The following is a 20,081-nucleotide window of genomic DNA, read 5'->3' as shown; positions in this document are numbered from 1 at the left end:
AATGAAAAAATTTAAGATCTTTAATCTAGAAATGAAAAAGGATGCGGAGGATTTTAGATCACACTCAGTGAGAGACGACAATCCAAAGTCCTACTGTGACCCCTATGTATCCCTATTGGAAGTCACATTGTCAGTTCTGGCTATAAAGGTTAGAGGGGAGAAACTGAGAGAAAGAAATAGGCAAAACCACTTCTGATGCAAGAAGTACACTTGCAGAGGAGACTGAAACAAACCCAAGAAGCGCTAAGGAAAAGTATCACTAAAGAGGATCGTGGCTGCCGGGTTCCACCGAGGACCAAGTGGGTAAAGGACAGGACCGGGAGCAGGAGCAGGGCACCGGCCGACCCGGACTGAGCTCGGGGCGGGCGCCGCCGGCCGCGCACGGTCGCACGCAGGCCGGGTGCTCCGGAACGTTTCCCGCGGTCCTTTTCCTCCGCTGGTTTCACTGCACGTGAAGTTGCCCTGAAACCCCAAGCCCCGCAGCCCGAAGGCGGCACTGTCACTGAGGGGCTCCTCTCAGGAGCATGTGCACCCGGGGTCCCGCCGCCTGCCCCGCGCCCGCGGCGGGAAGCGCTCGGCTCGGTCCCACCGGTCGTCAGCGCGAGCCGCGAAGGGCTAACAGAGCCCCGAGGGCGCGCGCGGCGCGGGTGCAGGTGACCGCCTTACCTGCGTAGAAGCGGATGAGGCAGCCGACCTCCGAGTCCAGGCCCTCCTCCTGCACCCTCCACAGCGCCCCGAAGCCCAGCTGGAAGAGGTAGTCGTTCTGGATCTGCAGCGGCTTCTCATCCGCCTCCAGGCGCCGCGCGGTCTCCCCGTGCAGCTGCACATACAGGGTGGGCGGCGGGGGCGCCTTCTCCGCGGCCGCCGCGTCCCCGTCCGGGCTCTCCTCCGCCGGCCGATCGCGGGCGGCGCCGCCCGAGGCCTCGACGCCTCTCGGGGCCGTCGGCGGTGGTGGGGAGGCGGCCGGGGAGAGCGGCCGGGCGCCAGAAGAGCGGCCGCGTAGGCGGGGCTGGCCCGGGTCAGCCTCGAGCTCCTCGGACGACGACGAGCAGTAGGGATCCGGCCGGCCCGACGCGCCCTCGGGGCGCGGGCTCGGCCGGGGGCTCTCGGGCTCGGGGGCCGGGCCCGCGCCGTCCGGGGCCCGCAGGGTGCCCAGGCTGCAGCCCGCGGGCGCGGGGCCGGCGCGGGAGGCGCGGCGCGGCGGCGGCCCCCCGACGGCGGCCAGCGCGGCCTTCCCGGGCGGCGGCCCCGCGGGGCCCCGGCCCGGCACCTTCAGCACTCCGCCGGCCCTGGGGCCCGCCTGCAGCAGGCGGGCGGCCACCTCGCCGGCCGTGGTGTCCAGCGTGCAGAGCACCGGGCGCAGGCGGCTGGCGGCCGGGTGGCGGTCGAGGACGTGCACGCAGCCGCGCTGGAGCTGGTGCCGCACCCAGTCCCGGTCCGACGGCTGCAGCGGCAGCATCTGCCGGGGCCGCGGGAGCAGAGCCCGGCGGTCCAGGCTCCGCGAGCACGGCGGCGCCGCGGCCGGGCCGGGGGCGGGGAGGCCGGCGGGGCGCGGGGCGGCGGCGGCGGACGCGTTCCTCTTCAGCCGGCTTCTCCTCAGCAGCAGCGAGCTGGCGCCGGGCCCCGGGGCGGCCCCGCCGGCGGCGGGCAGGGGCGCCGGGCCGCGCCGCCGCCTGCGAGCCGCGCCTCCCGCCCGGCCCGGCGCCGCGGTCAGCGCGGGCCCGGGGCCGCCCGCCGCGGCCCTGCCCTCCGCGCGGGTCTCCGCGGCCGCGGGCTCCATGGCGGCGGGGCTCGGCGCGGCCCCGGTTCGGGGGCCGGCGGGCGCACAGGGAGCGGGGGGCGGCGGCGCCGCCAGTGGCGTTCGCGCGGCCGTTCCAGGCGATTATGTGGCTGCTCGGAGCGCTCCGTCGGCGTCTCGGTGTTCCATCCCGCGCGCCCGCCCGGCCGCCACCGCCCCCGGCCCGCCCCTCGCCTCGCGCCGCCTAGCCAGCCGCCGAGCCGGCCTCATTGAATATTAATCGCGCGCCGGGAGCGCCGGGCGGGAGGCCGGCGGGCGGCGCGCCTCATGAATATGCATTACCCGCGTGACAGCGACCCCGCGGGCGGGCGCGCGGGGCGGGGCCTCGGGGTAAACAAGCGTGACGGCGTTGGGGGGCGGGGCCGCGCCGCCAGGCCCGGGGGCTTCCTGCGCGGGCCCGAGAGGGGAGGGGCCGAGGGACGGGCGGCGCGCGATGCCACCTGGGAGTTGTAGTTCCAGGCCGCGGTCGGGCGTCCCCGAGGGGGCCGTGGCGAACTACAAGTTCCAGAGATCCTCCAGCACCTCCCCGTCTTGCGGCCCGCCGCGGGCCCCGGACAGTGGGTCTGGTGCCCTCTGATGTTGGAGTCGATGCTCAGGGATGGTCGGTTTGTGAACTTGTAGTTACCCGCCAATTCCTGCTCCCCGAGGCTTTCATTTTCCCCGCTAGTTGAGACAGGGCTCAGACTCCAGACGGCACGAAGGTCCGGGCGCTCGGTCTTCCCCTCAGCACCTATGAACTCGCCCGGAGGCAGTCGTGCCGCCCCGGCCCGGCCCTCCGCCGCTCCTGTGTGAGGAGAACGGCCGAGAACCGGGCCCTCTCCCTGCTCAGCTTGAGGTCCACAAGGACTGAGGACACAGAAGGCGATGGGAAGCAGAGATAACGCTGGAGTGGAGGCACGTGGGACAGAAGATCCGGGCCCTGTGTTCTCTTTTAACGTCTTCCCTTGGTTTTTCCTTCAATATTCAGAAAAAATTATATTCTGCGACCACAATGTTAGTCGTGCCGTAAAAAGTTGTACTTTCTTGTCGATTAAAACAATATTGTAGGCTGGATTAGAGCAGTTTACTATTTAAAAGAATTTGGTAAGCCTTTTTAATGGAATTACCATTCCTCCGTATTGTTTCATAAATCTGGATTTTTACATGTAAGACTTCTGCAGCTGCAAACAGTCGCGGGCCTGCTTAACATCAATAAAGTTACTAAACCTGGGGGTGAATTGAGGGTAGGGGGTTTGAGGAAAGAGGAAGGAGAGAGAAACAGAGGCAAGAAAAACTGGAACTTGTAGCTGAAATAATAGAAACTAATAAGGGCAGAGAAAGTTGTACTTGGGTTATCTACACAGTTTCACTGAAGAGTAGAAGTTACAGGACAAAAAAATATTATCTTGACTCTTGAAATTCCTGTAGATGACTTTTTATATTTTTCTTTTGAATTATTACCTCTTGGCCTCATGAAACATGTTTATTCCATTTCAATTCAATCAACAGCTCAGAATTACTTTTGTAAAATTAGGGAGAATGCAAATTTTTCCAAGAGACATAAAATACAATTAATTTAACAAACAATTATAAACATATACCAAGCAGTCTGTTACAGCAGTGGAATAAATCAGACACTGCCCTTGCCTTTACAGAGTTTATAGATTAGAAACAAAGAGGTTCAACAGGTGAGAGGGATGTGGAAGAGGGGAAAACACCAGGCGTCATGGGAAGAAATAAAAATGAGGGAACTGACCTAGTCTAAGGAGTCCAACAATACAGACCTCACTTTGGACGAAATTTTCAGAAACAAATGAAACTGAGTTAAACTTTAAAAACATGTTAAATTTCAGTACTAAAACGTGGACTATTTACATTTCTGTATATTTTTTAGTTCCTTCATGGATTCCTCTAAGCCTCTAATTTTTTGCATATTAAGAAATATACATTAACTCTCATATATCTGCTTTCTAGAGTTATGTTTATGTAGCTAAGGTAATAAACTCAAGGGGAGTTTGTTCCAGTCAGAGATACTGTCACCCCTGGCCCAGGGTCCATGCACGTCCTCTCGGGTTACAGCGCTGTTCTTAATCAGCTGGGGGCCTTCTGCAGTTTGACAGTCACCACCACTCTGCCTTTCTGTCCTTTAGGAACTGTGTTTACCCCTTGAAGGTATATGTAATCAAAAACTTCCCCCGGAAAAAAATTAAAGAAAAAGCATTGGCCAGAAAATTTAGTATGCCAAGCACTGGAGCAGGAAGAGGTTGGAGAGTCTTCTTACCTACCTGCCAGACGTGGTGTGAAGGGTTACTAACATTGGGAGGAGATAGGGGGCAGTGAATTATGGTCAAGTATCTCAAGGTGAAGAAAAAGGAAGTCCAGTCCAGCCTCAAAAACAGTGGGTCCTTTTTGTTCTTTTGATGAAGGGAGGGAGAATGAAGGATATAATTTTTATGTGGAGAAACTACTTCAGGCATAGTGTGTATAATCTACAAGAGATCATATCCCACTGTATCCAAAAGCGTAAAAACCAGAGGGAGAGCAGAAGGGCAGGGGTCCACAGTGTGGCCCGTCCCTGGTTCTGGGGGTCCTCAACCTCCGGGGTCTGATGCCTCCTGATCTGAGGTGGAGCTGGTTAATAATAACATTAGAAATAAAGTGCCCAGTAAATGTAATACCCTTGAAGCATCCCGAATCTACCCCCCCTACCCCTGCCCTAGTTCATGAAAAAACTGTCTTCCACGAAACCCATTCCTGGTGCCAAAAAAGTTGGGGACCGCTGCCTGGTTCCACTTCCAAACCTTCAATAAAGCGACTGAACTTGCGGGTGAGAGGAGAGAGAAAGAAATAGGAGTTCGTAAAGCATAGACAGTACCCTGAACACGAGACCAACTGGAACCTCAGAGTTATAATAAGATGGTGATAATGACAATGAAACTTGGAGTTTGCTAGTATCATGGAACATCCCCCAGACCATATGAGCCAAGCCATGCTGTACAAATTCTCTGAATGAGGAAAGGACTTCAGTGGAGAGCAAATGTTTTCCAGATACCCAGGAAATCGCAGCTTTTCCTACTTAACAAGTAGAATGGGGACTAGGACAGTATCTTGAAACCACGGTAACTCACAGATGCTCCCCAGCCCTCTAAAATGTCCCACGTGTACAATCTAATACACAGTTGTAACAAGCCTCACTTTTCAAAGAATCACAACTTCCAATGTGAAAAGATAATCCCCCAAAGAAACAACAGATGTAAAAGTTGCAAACCCTGATGCCAACTTGTTAAAATATTTTCACAGCTAAGTATAGAAAAAGAGAATGTAATTTTCAATTTTTCTGTTACAATTTATTTTATGCTGTGTGATTGATAACTGACTTGCTGTGTTTTGCATCTAGGTTAATCCTGTTTGCATCCTTAGATCCAAGATAAAAAGAAGCCATCTTTGGAATTTTTTTTCTAATACAAGCAGTTGGAATCTTAATGGAGGCATGAATTGATAGAGGATGGTTTCAGTCTGAATTGTTAAGTTCTCAGCTGTGTTCAGAAATAAACTCAGAAAGATGCAACATACCATGTAATACATTAGTTAGTACAGGATGAACAGGAATCTAATTATAGTTTCACATTTGTATATCCTTTGAGCTACTAGTGGTTAACCGTCCCTAGATTGCTCACTGTTTACTCATTCTCTTTTACTATGATAGCAAATAACTACTCAGTGCAGTAAATGGGCCCAGGGTAGCCAACCTGAATCCACATGTTCCCTGCTCACTGGCAGGTTGACACCTCCTCAGCTCTCCAAGGCTTCACCCATGCCTCGCAGACTTACCACGTGAGCTCTTATCAAGATTGTGCCTGGCTCTAGGTAGCCTACTTTATGCATACGGCCTGGTAACGTTTCAGATCTTAGTGCACGCTTGTTTGTCCCCTAATTCTTTGTCTCTTTCTCATTCCTCACAGAAACAAATGAGATGTGTTTCTTCTTGTCACAACAATGAAGTATTAGAGAAAAAAATTGAGGCCATGGAATCCTACCACTTCTGGTAACAGTATAAATTACCTGGGACATTCATTCAGCAAGTATTTATTAAGCTTTTAAATGTAGGCATCATTTACCCCGCCCCCAGTGAATAGTATAGACAAAAATACCTTCCCTAAGAAAGTTTATAGGCATTGTCATTTTTTTTAAGCTTTAGTTAAAATTGACCTACTTTCTTCTTTTGTAGAGATGGTTTTTATTTCAGGCAAATGGGATATATGAAAACCTAGGTATATAAACTATACATTAGACTATAGATATTTCTTCCCAAAGTACTTTATTCTTTCTCTTATATGACTTCATCGGACAATTGTTTTAAATACTGGGGTCCTATAATATTGATACATTTAAATATATTCATTGTGAAAATTGATGCCCAACTTTTAGAATCCTATTTTGGGTTCTAACAGTAGCCTAATACTTCTTTCAGTGAAGATTCACATCTAACAAGTATCCTTCCTACAACATTCCAAACCTTTTCCCCCTGAATCTTCCACAACTAAAAATAAAAAAGTATCCTCCAGAGGTAGGGGCTTCCCAGGTGGCTTGGTAGTAAAGAACCCCCCTGCCAATGCCGGAGACGCGAGAGACGAGGTTCGATCCCTGGGTCGGGAAGATGCCCTGGAGAAAGACATGGCAACCCACTCCAATGCTCTTGCCTGGGGAAGCCCATGGACAAAGCCCTGGCGCGCTACAGTCCGTGGGGTCACAAGGAGTCGGACATGACTGAATCGACGTAGCACACACACACACATCTTCTAGATGATTCTCCTATACTTAGAGGCATTAATTATACCCTGAGGAATTGGCACGGGAATTCTCTTTTTCTGCCCCAGAATAGATTACAGGAGACACACTCAATCCCTAGAAATCTTGTTTTCCCGTTTCCCACCAAATCCACTGAGCTGGACTCCTAGATATATTTGTTTCTTACAGCTGCCATAACAAAGTACCATGACCTGGATGGCTCCAACAACAGAAACTCTTACAGTCTGGAGGCTGAAGTCCAAAATCACAGTGTTGGCAGGATCGTGCTCCCTCTGAAGGCTGGGGGTTGGATGAGGGATTCTTCTTGCCTGGTTCCACTCGTGTTAATTGCCAACCTTCCTTATCCTGAAGCTGCATTACTGCAATCTCTTCTCTCTATTGTCTAACAGCATATTCAAAAGCAGAGACATCACTTTGGCAACAAAGGTCCATCTAGTCAAAGCTATGGTTTCTCCAGTAGTCATGTACGGATGTGGGAGTTGGGCCATAAAGAAGGCTGAGTCCAGAAGAACTGATGCTTTTGAACTGTGGTATTGCAGAAGACTCTTGAGAGTCCCTTGGGCAGCAAGGAGATCCAACCACTCGATCCTAAAGGAAATCAACCCTAAATATTCATTGGACGGACTGATGCTGAAGCTCCAATACTTTGGCCACCTGATGAGAAGAACCAACTGATTGGAAAAGACTCTGATGCTGGGAAAGATTGAAGGCAGGAGAAGAAAGGGACAAGAGAGGACGAGATGGTTGGATGGCATCACTGACTCAATAGACATGAGTTTGAGCAGACTCTGGGAGATGAAGGACAGGGAAGCCTGGCATGTTGCAGTCCATGGGTCCACAAAGAGCCAGACATGACTGAGCGACTGAATGACAACAAAAATAATACCTAAGGTTGGAAGTCAGAAAGTCCTCATTCTGGTCCTGGTTCTATACTAACTAGTTAACCAGGAACTTGGAAGGCATTTGGCCTCAAGAAGGCTTCAGTTACTGATTTATGAAATGAAGGAGTTGAACAAGATAGCGTCTCTAAAAATCTCTACCAGCTCAAGAAATTTCTGGTTTTTGGCTGAAGGCAAAATTGTCTAAATTGGAATATTGGCAAATGTTTTTGTTAGTCACAAAGCAGAGGCTTTCACATTTAGATGACATTAATTTGAAATAAAGAGGCTCTTAAGGCTGATTCTTGCCATTTAAAAGAATTTCTAAAGCATTTAAAATAACAGCAGGTTTATTTTGACATTTAAGGAAACTGCTGGGTTTTCAGTCCTTGAGAATATGAATTTGTCACAAATAGGAGCCAGTCTATGACAATACGATCCATAGCCTCAGACTTCCAAACTCCAGGGTCTTTATCAGTTTTCCCTTTTATGGTCACGAGTGAGTAGAAATCTCATTAGCACAAAACAACGTCAGCTCACAGAGGTGAGAACGTCAGTCCGGTGAGCGCTGTGCACCAGGAGACACGGGAGCTGCTGGCAGCCGCGGTTCCCGGCGCCACGGCCGGGATCAGCCAAACGTCCACCAACAGCACAAGGTGAACAGGCGCCAGCAGAGTCCGGAAAACCAGCACGCAGCGACAGTGGCTAACCCCAGTGCCGGGCGGTGCGGGAGAACCTTAGCAGCACGCTGAGTGAGAGCAGCCAGAGGCGGCGGAAGGTGTGCCAGAGGATCACGGTTGTGTCAAGTTCAGAAACAGCCACGCTAACCTGCGTGGTTTAGGGCGTGATTCAGATGGCAAAACTGAAATGAAAAGGAAGGAAGTAACTAACAGACCAATGAGGTGGAACTGAGTGGTTCGTGACTGGAATAGAGCACGTGGCAGGGGGAGGGGGCACCTGGGACATTGACAGTGTCCTGTGTATTGACCCAGGCGGTGGGCACTTGGGTCTGTTTTAAAAAAATGTGTTCGGCCATACATTTGTGCTTGATGCACTTTCCTGCTTGTTTTATACTTCAGAACAAAGGTTTTTGTTTTTCTAAGATCAACTGTATGGTTTTGCTACAATCTGAATTTCTACATTTTGTTCATAATTAAAAGTTTAAAATTAAGCTTCCCGCCACTTAATTCATTAAAATTTTATTTATAATTTAAAACAATTGAAAAATTAAAAATCTAAAGTAATTTAAGAGAGAACTATAAATATTACTTAAGAGTAATCAGTTCATTATAGAAAGTTTGGTCAATATATATAAAGATACAAATTTGACGGGAAAAAAAAAAAAAAAACTCCAGTGACCCGGAGTTATTTTCACATATTTCCTTTAGATTTTTTTCTGTGTACTTTAATGGTGTAGAGATCATAACGATTTTACAATTTCCTATCCCATCCCATAGTTTTCTCACTGAAAACTATGCTATAAACATGAAAAATAAAGATATATGAAGATAATATAAATTTATATTTAATATAAATATAAATTTATTTTTTATTTATAAAGATATATAGATATAAAGATAATTTAGATTTCTAGATAAAAATGCATCACTTTGAAGAACCATGATTTACTTAAGCTCCATAAAGAGTGAATCAGGTGGGACACTAGACTGGCCTTCAGTATTTTTATGCTTTTTTTTTTTTTTTTTTTACTATTTGTGGAAATAAAAATATGGTGATAGCGGATTTTGCGAGAGTCATCTTTCCTTATCTCTCTGTCCTTCGACCACAATTTAGCAACATTTAAATCAGGCAGCATCTGGTGTTCTTTTTAGATGATCTTGTGAGGAAGTGGAAATGAGGAAACACTTATCAAGGAAACATTCACCAAACCTATGCCATGTTGCATGAGGAAACATCACATAACATGCCATGATGGGGTGGCCAGGTCTCGCAAATACAAGACACCCAGTAACTGCAATATGTGGGCATCTGTATATGGAAAAATGTCACTGCCTGAGATTTGAGTTTAACCTGGTGCTCCGCATTGTAGCTGGCAGCCCCAGGCCAGACCACTGTCAAGCCTGTCACATGTTTTCTGATGTGATCTCTTTAACCCCTTTAAGACTTGTATATGATTCTCATTGTAGAGAAGAACTCAGAAAGGTTCAGCATCTTTTCTAGGGTCACATGGCTAGAGAGGAAGGAGAAAGCTAGGGTGAGTATATGGAGACGACTCAAAAACTGGCAGCGAAACCTGGAAGAGCAGTAGAAAGGCATTCACTTTCCAACTTTGTCCATGCATCTTAATTTCTACATTTTCCCTGTAAGATTAAAGTTCTGGGCAAAAGCACATGGACCAGAGTCTGTGTCTCCTTGTTTGAGATACCCATGCGAGCTTGTAGATCTAGACTTAGTCTGAATTATATTTATTGACTCTGGGCCATACAGTGATATGATCTGAATTGTGATGGTCCAGTTATGCAGATGAACTCATTCCAGGAAGTCTGACCTAGCATCTGCTACCAGCCAGCTCTGTGTTAAGTATGAGGAATATGGTGATAGCTGCATCATCCATAAACCTTCCTCTTGGATCTACAATTTTAGAAGAAGTACCCACCTGCCCACCAGCATTGCTCTTACAAAAGCAGATGCCCTAGATTCTTCATCGGGAATCAGCTTCTCAAACTGGAGTTTCTTCCCTTCTTTAGAATCACATAACCTGGGAGTGGAAAGAAGGATGGGGGTAGTGAAGGCAGGAGGGAAGGAGGTAAGAAAGGAGAAATGGGCTGACTGTTCCCTTATTGGAGTATATACAATTTTTAATATTAAAAAATAGGAAAAACTCAAAATCTGACAATAGCTGTTTTTTGCCCCTGTGATATTTCAAAGAATGAACATTTTCTCATTACACCTTTTTTGTATTCTGAAGGTTGATAGTAATGTTAACATATGTTTTCTAGAATTGTAACCTACTTTGCTTCTGGTATGTAAAAGTATAAGAACCTAACTGTTAAACTGGTGCATGTTAGATTTAAATCAGGCAAAGGGCGCTGAAGGATGATAGAGTGGGAAAGCTCATATTTATATTTTCCCTACTCAAATATAAGTATTATAGTCAAGGTTGATTGATGAGATTTCTAGTGAATATCAATACCAATCAAAAAGTAAGGAAAAAAGCTTTGGTTCATGTATTTAATTAAATTTTTTTTAATTAGAGACCCATAGTCCACAACTGAAAGACACAGGAAGCTACATAAAATTTCCACAATAAATGTTAATTAATTTATAGTATCTTTTGTATTTGCAGTCTGTTGTTGTTTAGTCACTAAGTTGTGTCTGACTGTCGTGGGACCCCCTAGACTACAGCTCACCAGGCTCCTCTGTCCATGGGATTTCCCAGTCAAGAATACTGAAGTGGGTTGCCATTTCCTTTTCCAGGGATCTTCTCAACCCAAGGATGAACCCACATCTCCTGCACTGGCAGGCAGGTTCCTTACCGCTCAGCCATCAGGAAGCCCATCTGTAGTCTACTTCAGGTGTATTTTAAATTAATTATAGTTGCAAAATGATCATAGTTTTTATGTAGAACTGAACACGAGTTTTATTTATTTTTTTAATATTGTGCAGGGTGGGTGAGATAGGCACTTTAAAATGATAAAATCTTAAGCCCATTGCAAAAAAAAGGAAAGAAAAACTGGTAAAACTCTAATCATTGTACTTTTAGACACATAAGACAGCTTGCATTACATATACATCTATGGGTCTGTTAAATTACTGATTTTTTCTCAGATTAAAAGTCATTTTCTAATCCAAACTTCAGGTTGGACTGTAAATAAAGACTAGGATGTGTTGCAAAAACAATGCCTTGTTTCCTTCTGGCACATTCCTGTTGACACAGTATTTTCGTGTATGTACATCACTTTGCCCAATTCTCCCGGGAAGTCTGGGAGCTAGACACATGACAGACGTCATCAGGATACAGGCCGCTCTGGTTAGGGCCTCCCACTCAAAGAATTCGAGGACAAAATCTTCAAAGTGAAAAACTTGCTGAAAGTAGACATATGTAGAAACAGCCCACGCTAAGATGTGCGTATATTGCCACAGAGACCTGAAGGCTATGCAAGTTCGATCAAAGTGATGATGGTGTATGGCAACCTTGCCACTTGTGTGGTAATAACTGTCTGAAAGGAGGATGCTTTAGGAGAAGGGCTGTTACAATCTGAAGGGAGCCCAAGAGTAAGAACTGAGTAGGAATCCTCAACAATGAGGGTAAGCACAGTTTGATCTGTTGAGTTCAGTTCAGTTCAGTCACTCAGTCATGTCCGACTCTTCGAGACCCCATGAATCGCAGCACACCAGGCCTCCCTGTCCATCACCAACTCCCGGAGTTCACTCAGACTCACGTCCATGGAGTCAGTGATGCCATCCAGCCATCTCATCCTCTGTCGTCCCCTTCTCCTCCTGCCCCCGATCCCTCCCAGCATCAGAGTCTTTTCCAATGAGTCAACTCGTCGCATGAGGTGGCCAAAGTACTGGAGTTTCAGTTTTAGTATCAGTCCTTCCAAAGAAATCCCAGGGCTAATCTCCTTCAGAATGGACTGGTTGCATCTCCTTGCAGTCCAAGGGACTCTCAAGAGTCTTCTCCAACACCACAGTTCAAAAACATCAATTCTTCGGTGCTCAGCCTTCTTCACAGTCCAACTCTCACATCCATACATGACCACTGGAAAAACCATAGCCTTGACTAGCCGGACGTTTGTTGGCAAAGTAATGTCTCTGCTTTTGAATATGCTATCTAGGTTAGTCATAACTTTCCTTCCAAGGAGTAAGCGTCTTTTAATTTCGTGGCTGCAGTCACCATCTGCAGTGATTTTGGAGCCCAGAAAAATAAAGTCTGACACTGTTTCCACTTTGATCTGGGGCATCAGTAAAGACCCTCAAATCGGGGCCTTCCCTGCTGGTCCAGGGGCCCAGGATCTGCCTGATAACGCATGGGACGTGGGTTTAATCCCTGGTCGGGGAACTACAGTCCCGCTTGCCGTGGAGCAGCTAAGCCCAGGCACCTGGAGAATCCTGGAGCCGCAACAGAAGATCCCATGTGACCTCACTAGGCCCTGACGCAGCCAAATAAATACATAAGTGTTTTTTAAAATATTCTCAAATCGACCTAGGAGGGTGGTCTGGCAGTGAAAGAAGGCTTCCTACAAGAGGTGATGCCGAGCGGATCCTGGGGACAAGGAGAAGTCAGTCATGCCGAGGGTCCCAGCAGAGCACACAGCTGACTTACTGTGCGGTTTACCTCTTTAGATCTCACCTTCTCCTCTAGAGGAGTCTGCGGTCCCTTGACTCAGTTTTCCATGCTGGGTGACCAGCGCACCCATAAGAACGTAGGAATCAGCCTGCTTGTGCCCCACATAAAGTTCAGTTCCTTGTGGCTTCTCATCCAGAAAAAACCACAAAAGGCACTGCAGCGCAAATTTACCCGTTAGTGGGAGACAGGTCTTCATGTCCTCTCTTTGCAATTTGCTAACAGAAGTGCAATGTTTGAGGCCCGTGTCAGAGAATGAGGAACTCCCAGTCATTCAGACAGCACAAAACCTGGGAAGAGCAGGTGGCCCGCACTGAATGTGTGCAGCAGGAGTTAGCGGGCAGCACACCCAACAGCCCAGCCGTCCCTGGGCGCACTCAGCCCAGAAACCAGCTGTCAGCACCCTAAACCTGGACCGCAACCAGGAGAAGCCCGAGGAGCGATGGTCAAGGACGCGTGTGCGGGAGAGCTAGTGAAAAAATATCCGTGAAGTCATCGCACACAACCGCGACTAAGAACAAGACCAATTTCTGGCTAGAGAAAGCAGACCGAAATCCTGAACTCTGATCTCTCAAGAAATCCCACAGAAATGGTAGTGGACGTTAAAGTGATAGAGATGGAAGAAGGAAGAGAGGGAGGGGTGGGGGGAGTGGGGAAGGAAAGCAGCGCAGGTCTGAGGGGCTGCTGGCCGGGTCAGCAGGAGGAGGGGAGGCCTGCGGCTGCGGAGGCGAGGACGGGGGAGCCTCCCGTGTGGGCGGAGCTCCTGAGGACAGAGGGCTGCGGACCCAGGCTCCTCCGGAAGGGAGGAGAGGCGGTCTGTAAAAGAGGAGGCCGCCAATCTATTCAGGAAGCACCAGTATTGCTAGATCTCCTGTAACACTGGCCTTCCCTGTGAGACATTGTTTGCCCTTCAGAGTTTGTTGTTCACTCGCTCAGTCAAGCCTGACTCTCTGCGACCCCATGGACTGCAGCATGCCAGGCCTCCCTGTCCATCACCATCTCCTGGAGTTTGCCCAAACTCACGTCCATTGAGTTGGTGATGCCATCCAACCATCTCATCCTCTATCATCCCCTTCTCTTCCTGCCCTCAATCTTTCCCAGCATCAGGGTCTTTTCAAATGAATCAGCTCTTCACATCAGGTGGCCAGAGTATTGGAGTTTCAGCATTAGTCCTTCAAAAGAAGTCAGGACTGATTTCCTTTAGGACGGACTGGTTAGATCGCCTTGCTGGCCAAGGGACTCTCAAAGAGTCCTCTCCGGCACCACAGTTTGAAACCATTGATGATAAGCCCCTTCAGAGTTTATTCTCTGGAAAAAACAGATAGAGAGTCCCAGACGGGACAACTGAGCACAAGTGAAGGTGGGCTTAAAGTCACATCCCTCAAGAAGGGAGAACAGCCTTTAAAAATACCGCATTACTCAGCAGCGTGCGTGCACACAGTCAAAGGAATTGTTGAAAGTTGGTCTAACCAAAACTGTGATTTAAGTATTCGGGGAGGATACGTGGACAGTGTGTGACGGTGGTGAGATAGACCATGCCTAAAATGGAAAAATGCAAGAAGGAGCAACACAGGTTACTTGTGACAAGGAGGAAATACTGCCCCACCCCAACCCCATCAAGGCTAAAAGAACTCCAAACACTTGCTCTCTGGGAGAAGAAAATGGGGAGCAGGAAAGTGCCAGGTTATGAGGGTGAAGCTCTTGAACTCATCATGTTTAACACTGATGAAAGCAAAGATTAAGTTTCAAAAATCAGAAGGGCTGTATTTTTTACTGGGAGGAGGGAAGAGGGGAAATAAGTTGGATGTGAAATCTAGTTTCAGTTTTAGTAGAAGCAAGATATTTAGGCGATCAGCAGTAAGAGATCAGAGCTCAGATAAGATGAGATTTGGAACAGAGATTTTGTAATTATTTAGACTGGAATTCGATTGGACTCTTGCGAGTCCCTTGAACAGCAAGGAGATCCAACCAGTCCATCCTAAAGGAAATCAGTCCTGAATATTCATTGGAAGGACTGATGCTGAAGCTGAAACTCCAATACTTTGGCCACCTGATGTGAAGAACTGACTCATTTGAAAAGACCTTGATGCTGGGAAAGATTGAGGGCAGGAGGAGAAGGGAAGGACAGAGAATGAGATGGTTGGATGGTATCACTGAGTCAATGGACATGAGTTTGAGCAAACTCCAGGAGTTGGTGATGGACAGGGGGGCCTGGCGTGGTGCAGTCCACAGGGTTGCAAAGAGTCGGACACAACTGAGCGACTGAACACCAAGAAGATTGGAAGAGAATTAGTTCTACAGGAAAAGGTGCTGAGAAAACAAGAGAAGAGGCCTAAGACAAACATTTTATAAATGTCATTTAGAGCGACAGTGGAGAAAGGGACTGCATTAAAAGAGCAGCTGACAAAACCGAGGGAAACAGAAGTCTCAACCAGGGGAGGTCGCGCTCAGCGAGCCCGAGGCCCAGACGTTAGGTAAACAGCGACAGCTTTCTAAGGAGGGCACTCCGGTCTGAGGACCACGTTCATGCCTTCTAATGAGCCTCACGTTTTCAAAGGGTTTTGGAAGGATCTTGTGTTTTTCCAGGACACTGCACAATGACTGTGACCCTGCTTCTGGTGAGCACACAGTCGCACAAACCCCGCGCTAATAAGAAAGTGGATCTGGGGCGGATCGTCATTAGCAATCCCACACAAAGCCCTGCGCCGGCTTTGTTTCCCACACAAGGGGTGCCACAAGCGTGTCAGGGACGCGCTTGGACCGAAGCTCCCGGCTTGGCCGGGCTCCGCCTTCCGGCCGCGCTCCCCGGCTGCCCTCCCCGGCTGCCCGTCCGAGGCTGCGGTCCTAGGACGCCCCAAACAAATGGAAGCACCGAAAAACTAACCAAACGAAACCGCTTTTGCCTGTAGGTGCGTCAAAGACTACAGATGTCATGTTAAATCTCACCTTAGATGAACGCGGACGTGGCGAAAGTTCACGGTTTCATCTCTGCTGAGTCGCATTCAAGGCTTGGCTTCAGGGCAAAAAGCATCATTGGTAGCCAATGTTCCCTAATGGCTCTGCAAATGACTTCCTCTTTCTAGTGGCGATTGCTGTGCTTCCACATCCTGCAACCAGACAGAAGGTCTGGTTGTGTGTTTCTCAGAAGCCCATCATGACACTTTGCTGCTGAGCTTGTGTCAGTTATTGCTGCCTTCCAGACGTTTCCGTCTCAGACATGTCAAAGGGTGAGAAGAACAGCTTCGACAGTGCTGTATGGCAGCCTGGGCGGGAGGGGCGTCTGGGGAGAATGGACACGTGTATGTGGGTGGTTGAGTCCCTTTGCTGTCCACAGAAATTATCACAACATTGTTAACTGGCTATACCCCAATACAAAATAAAAAGTTAGAAAAGAGAAGAATGGTTTTGATTTGGAATTCAAAAAAGCTTACCCAAGTCCATTAACGACACCGTACACAGCCTGGTTAGCAAACATTGTTGTGTCAGTATATTTAGCAGTTTCTCCCCTGGGTTGTCAAGCAAATGAATAATCTTGGGGGGTGGAGTTGGGGGGGTGCAGTTTTTCCCCAGTCCCGAGGCTCAGAGTTTCTTAAGTGAAGCATTAGAATGCCTCCCAGCGCCCACCAAGCACATCACAGGAAGCTCTACAGAGCAGTAAAACATCATTCCACAATCCACGTACTAAGCACAAGTGAGGACATGATGAAATGGGAACAAAATAAGAAGATATTTGTAAAGGCTTATGAGGCTTGATAAACAATCCGAGAGATGGACTGAGGATTCATTTATGGGCAATATATTCATTCATAACGTCACCTTATACCCCTTCCACTCATCCAAATGGTTTTCAAACAACAAGTACACCGATGAGCTCAGTTTTAAAAGACATGTAAACACTCAAGGGCCATTGACTTAGATCAGTCGCAGGGCCACTTCGGAAGTAAAAGACCTGAGAGAGGTTTCTAGAACCTAGCCATGCTCCTCTCCAGGCCGCCAGAGACTCTGCAGAGATAACTAGCAGTGAGCACAGAACCTAAGGCATGAGGCTTATTTCCAACCCCAGGCAGGTCTCCTTGCTCTGCAGGTTTTGCAGGTATCCTGGGTCAGCAGGAATTCTCCTTACGAAAGCTCACCTTATGGACGTGAACGGATACAAGCCCTGAAACGCAGTCCCTTCAGCAACGGAAAAAATGTCAGATCCTTTGTCAGATGACTGGCTAGGTAGGAAGGAACTTCTTGGTTGGAGGAGTTGGTCAAATCAAATCCAGAGGGAGAAATTTCTTAATGTGCTGTCTGAGAGCTGGGACAGCAAGGTAATCCAGGCAGGAGAGAAGAGACACGCCCCAGGTACGCCTGTTGCTCAGGTGCTCAGTCATGTCTGACCCTGTGATCCCATGGACTGCAGCACGCCAGGCCTCCCTGTCCATCACCAACTCCCGGAGGCCACCCAAAGCCATGTCCATTGAGTCGGTGATGCCATCCAACCATCTCATCCTCTGTCATCCCCTTCTCCTCCTGCCCCCAATCCCTCCCAGCATCAGAGTCTTTTCCAATGCATCAGCTCTTCACATCAGGTGGCCAAAGTATTGGATTTCAGCTTCAGCATCAGTCCTTCCAATGAATATTCAGGACTGATATCCTTTAGGATGGACTGGTTGGATCTCCTTGCCGTCCAGGGGACTCTCAAGAGTCTTCTCCAACGCCACAGTTCAAAAGCATCAATTCTTCGGCACTCAGCTTTCTTCACAGTCCAACTCTCACATCCATACATGACTACTGGAAAAACCATAGCTTTGACTAGACAGACCTTCGTCGGCAAAGTAAGGTCTCTGGTTTTTAATGTGCTATGTAGGTTGATCGTAGCTTTTCTTCCAAGGAGCAAGCGTCTTTTAATTTCATGGCTGCAGTCACCATCTGCAGTGATTTGGAGCCCAAGAAAATAAAGTCTCTCACTGTTTCCATTGTTTCCCCATTTATTTGCCATGAAGTGATGGGACCAGATGCCATGATCTTAGTTTTTTAATGTTTTGAGTTTTAAGCCAGCTTTTTCACAAAGAGTGTCCCCCTCAAATTCACGTCCACCCAGAACATGACCTTATTTGGAAATAGGGTCTTGGCAGATGTAAGGAGCTAAAATGATGTTATAGGATTAAGAGGGCCCTGAATCCAGGATAACTGGGCTCCTTAGAAGAAGAGGACCCACCGCTGTACACGCAGGAAGGCCGTGTGACCCTGAGTGGCGGCAGGTGGAAGTGACGCAGCTGTGAGCCCAGGACCACAGGCAGCCACCAGACTGGGAAGAGGCAAAAAGCATCCTTCCTTAGAACCTTCTGGACCTGCTGACACTTGATTTTAGACTTCCAGCCTCCAGAACTGTGAGGGGATACATTTCTATCATCTTAAGATGTTCAGTCTGTGGTGCACTGTTACCCAAACTTGGCAGTCCGACTGTTATCCAAACTTGGCGGTCCGAGGAAATGAGCACCAAGCATCCGTCACCGCCTGGCATGGCCTCCCAGGTGGCGCTAGTGGTAGGGAACCCACCTGCCAATGCAGGAGGCTTAACAGGTGCAGGCTTGGTCCCTGGGTGGGGAAGATCCCCTGGAGGATGCCACGGCAACCCACTGCAGTCTTCTTGCCTGGAGAATCCTATGGACAGAGGAGCCTGGCGGGCTATGGTCCATGGGGTCACAGAGTCGGCCACGACTGAGCGACTTCGCGTGAGCCCTTCGCATATCTCTTTATCTCCTGCTGGACTTGCTGTCTGTTCCCACTGGGATCTGCCGTCCTTAAGACAGGACTCTGTTGTTGCTCAGTGCTGTGTTTCTAGTGCCTGAAACTGTGGCTGGCATGTTGGCAGCACATAGTAACTGCTGGCTGAATGGCTGACTGAGGAATGAATGTTCCCATCTTCCAGCAAGTCCAAGTTCACCTAGCTTAGTAGCAGATTTAGGATTTTAGGCTGTCTGCTTCTGAAAACCATCACCTTTTCCCCACACCATGCAGACTCCTTCCATTGCCAACTTCTCGCTTTTAAAATCTACAAGGTAATGTATAATAGCTGTCAAGTGTCACACAGTCTGTGTTGGAGAAAATGCTGGAATATGCATGAAGGTTCATTCTCTGGGAACTTGGTATCTCTGAGCCTTGCGGACACCAAACTCAATATTTTTTATATTGCTTGTAGTAGCCACGCCCCCCTCTCTCTCTCACTGAAAGTATACTTTTACTAGATTAACTTTTTCACAATGAATAACATTCTGTCAACCACACAAATCTGCAAGTCCTTTCACGTAATGCCTTCCGTTAGTCTGCATGTAGCTGGTCCGTGGACTAAACATCAGTCCCATTAATCCTGCATAAACAGTCATTTTGTATTGTACCCACACTGTTCATAATTCACACGGTATGTCTTTGTCTTCTCCACTGTAAATTTCTCTTTGTCTACTTAAATTCAAAGATAAGAGTATAAATAAGCTTTCTCCAAACTGCAGTGTGTTAAGATCTTGAGGTCTTATTTGAAATAGATACAACACAAAATGTATTCATGAAATGCAGCAACAACAACAAAAAAAAAACCCTTTTTTTAAAAGTGATCCATTACACTGAGGTCACTGGAACTGCAAAATTATATGCCGGTCTCGCCTTTTGACAAGGACTTCTATCCCTCAATATTTTGCTTGCTGCTTACTTACAACTCTGTTCCTGATGGAAAGTAATGGGAGCCTTTACCATTCCTGTCACTCTTGGGGAACATAGAGTTTTCTCAGTCACCAGTCACTAGTCAGTGTGTTTCCCCTGGAGGACACAGAGAAAATGCTTTAATTTAATTTATCTATGTATGGCCATGCCATGCTGACACATGGGATCCCAGCTCCCCGACCCGACCAGCAATCCAAACTGCACCTCCTGCATTAGAAGCTCAGAGTCTTAACCACTCTACCTCCAGGGAAGTCCAGAAAACACTTTTAAAGCTTATTTTGCACCCCTCTCATGCCATCTCATACAGCTTGGCAAAAGTTTGGCAAAATAATAATCTCCAGAGTGAGTCGGGGGGACCGGAAGGAGGCATACTGATCAAGTGCTGAGGTCAAGCGCATGGGTCACAGGCAGGACGGCCGGTTGGAACCTTGCTCCCGCGTCTCTTTGCCATGTGACTCTGGGCTTGGAAAGGCCAGATGCACATCTGACCACACCTCTGAGCTGCCACCCCACCCCCATTCTCTGTTGGTGCTGCTGATGGTTATCTGTTGTTGGATGCAGACCAGACACCACGGACCAAATTCACTTAAGAGTAGGAAGTATTAAG

The 20,081-nt window shown here is 48.2% G+C and overlaps 1 protein-coding gene and 1 long non-coding RNA gene across 5 annotated transcripts in view; one reads left to right on the top strand and one right to left on the bottom strand.

The window, feature by feature from the left end:
• Positions 1-1,918, bottom strand: part of PHLPP1 (PH domain and leucine rich repeat protein phosphatase 1) — a 222,743-nt gene extending 220,825 nt beyond the window's left edge. The window contains exon 1 of one of the 4 annotated variants that reach the window (XM_070779151.1): positions 667-1,918. In XM_070779151.1, the coding sequence (XP_070635252.1) occupies positions 667-1,780 (1,114 nt within the window). In that variant the 5' untranslated portion in view covers positions 1,781-1,918. The remainder of the gene's footprint in view (positions 1-666) is intronic. The other 3 variants (XM_070779152.1, XM_070779150.1, XM_070779149.1) reach the window with 3 other exon arrangements.
• Positions 1,919-2,228: 310 nt separating this feature from the next.
• LOC139179513 (uncharacterized) lies at positions 2,229-10,755 on the top strand. Its single transcript, XR_011563883.1, has 2 exons — positions 2,229-5,822; positions 6,755-10,755. It is a non-coding gene; the product is annotated as an uncharacterized lncRNA (long non-coding RNA).
• Positions 10,756-20,081: the final 9,326 nt, after the last annotated feature.

The sequence above is a fragment of the Bos indicus genome, chromosome 24, assembly GCF_029378745.1.
Source record: "Bos indicus isolate NIAB-ARS_2022 breed Sahiwal x Tharparkar chromosome 24, NIAB-ARS_B.indTharparkar_mat_pri_1.0, whole genome shotgun sequence".
NCBI lineage: Eukaryota > Metazoa > Chordata > Mammalia > Artiodactyla > Bovidae > Bos > Bos indicus.
The sequence above is the reverse complement of the archived record's forward strand: the minus strand, read 5'-3'. Positions and strand labels throughout refer to the sequence as shown.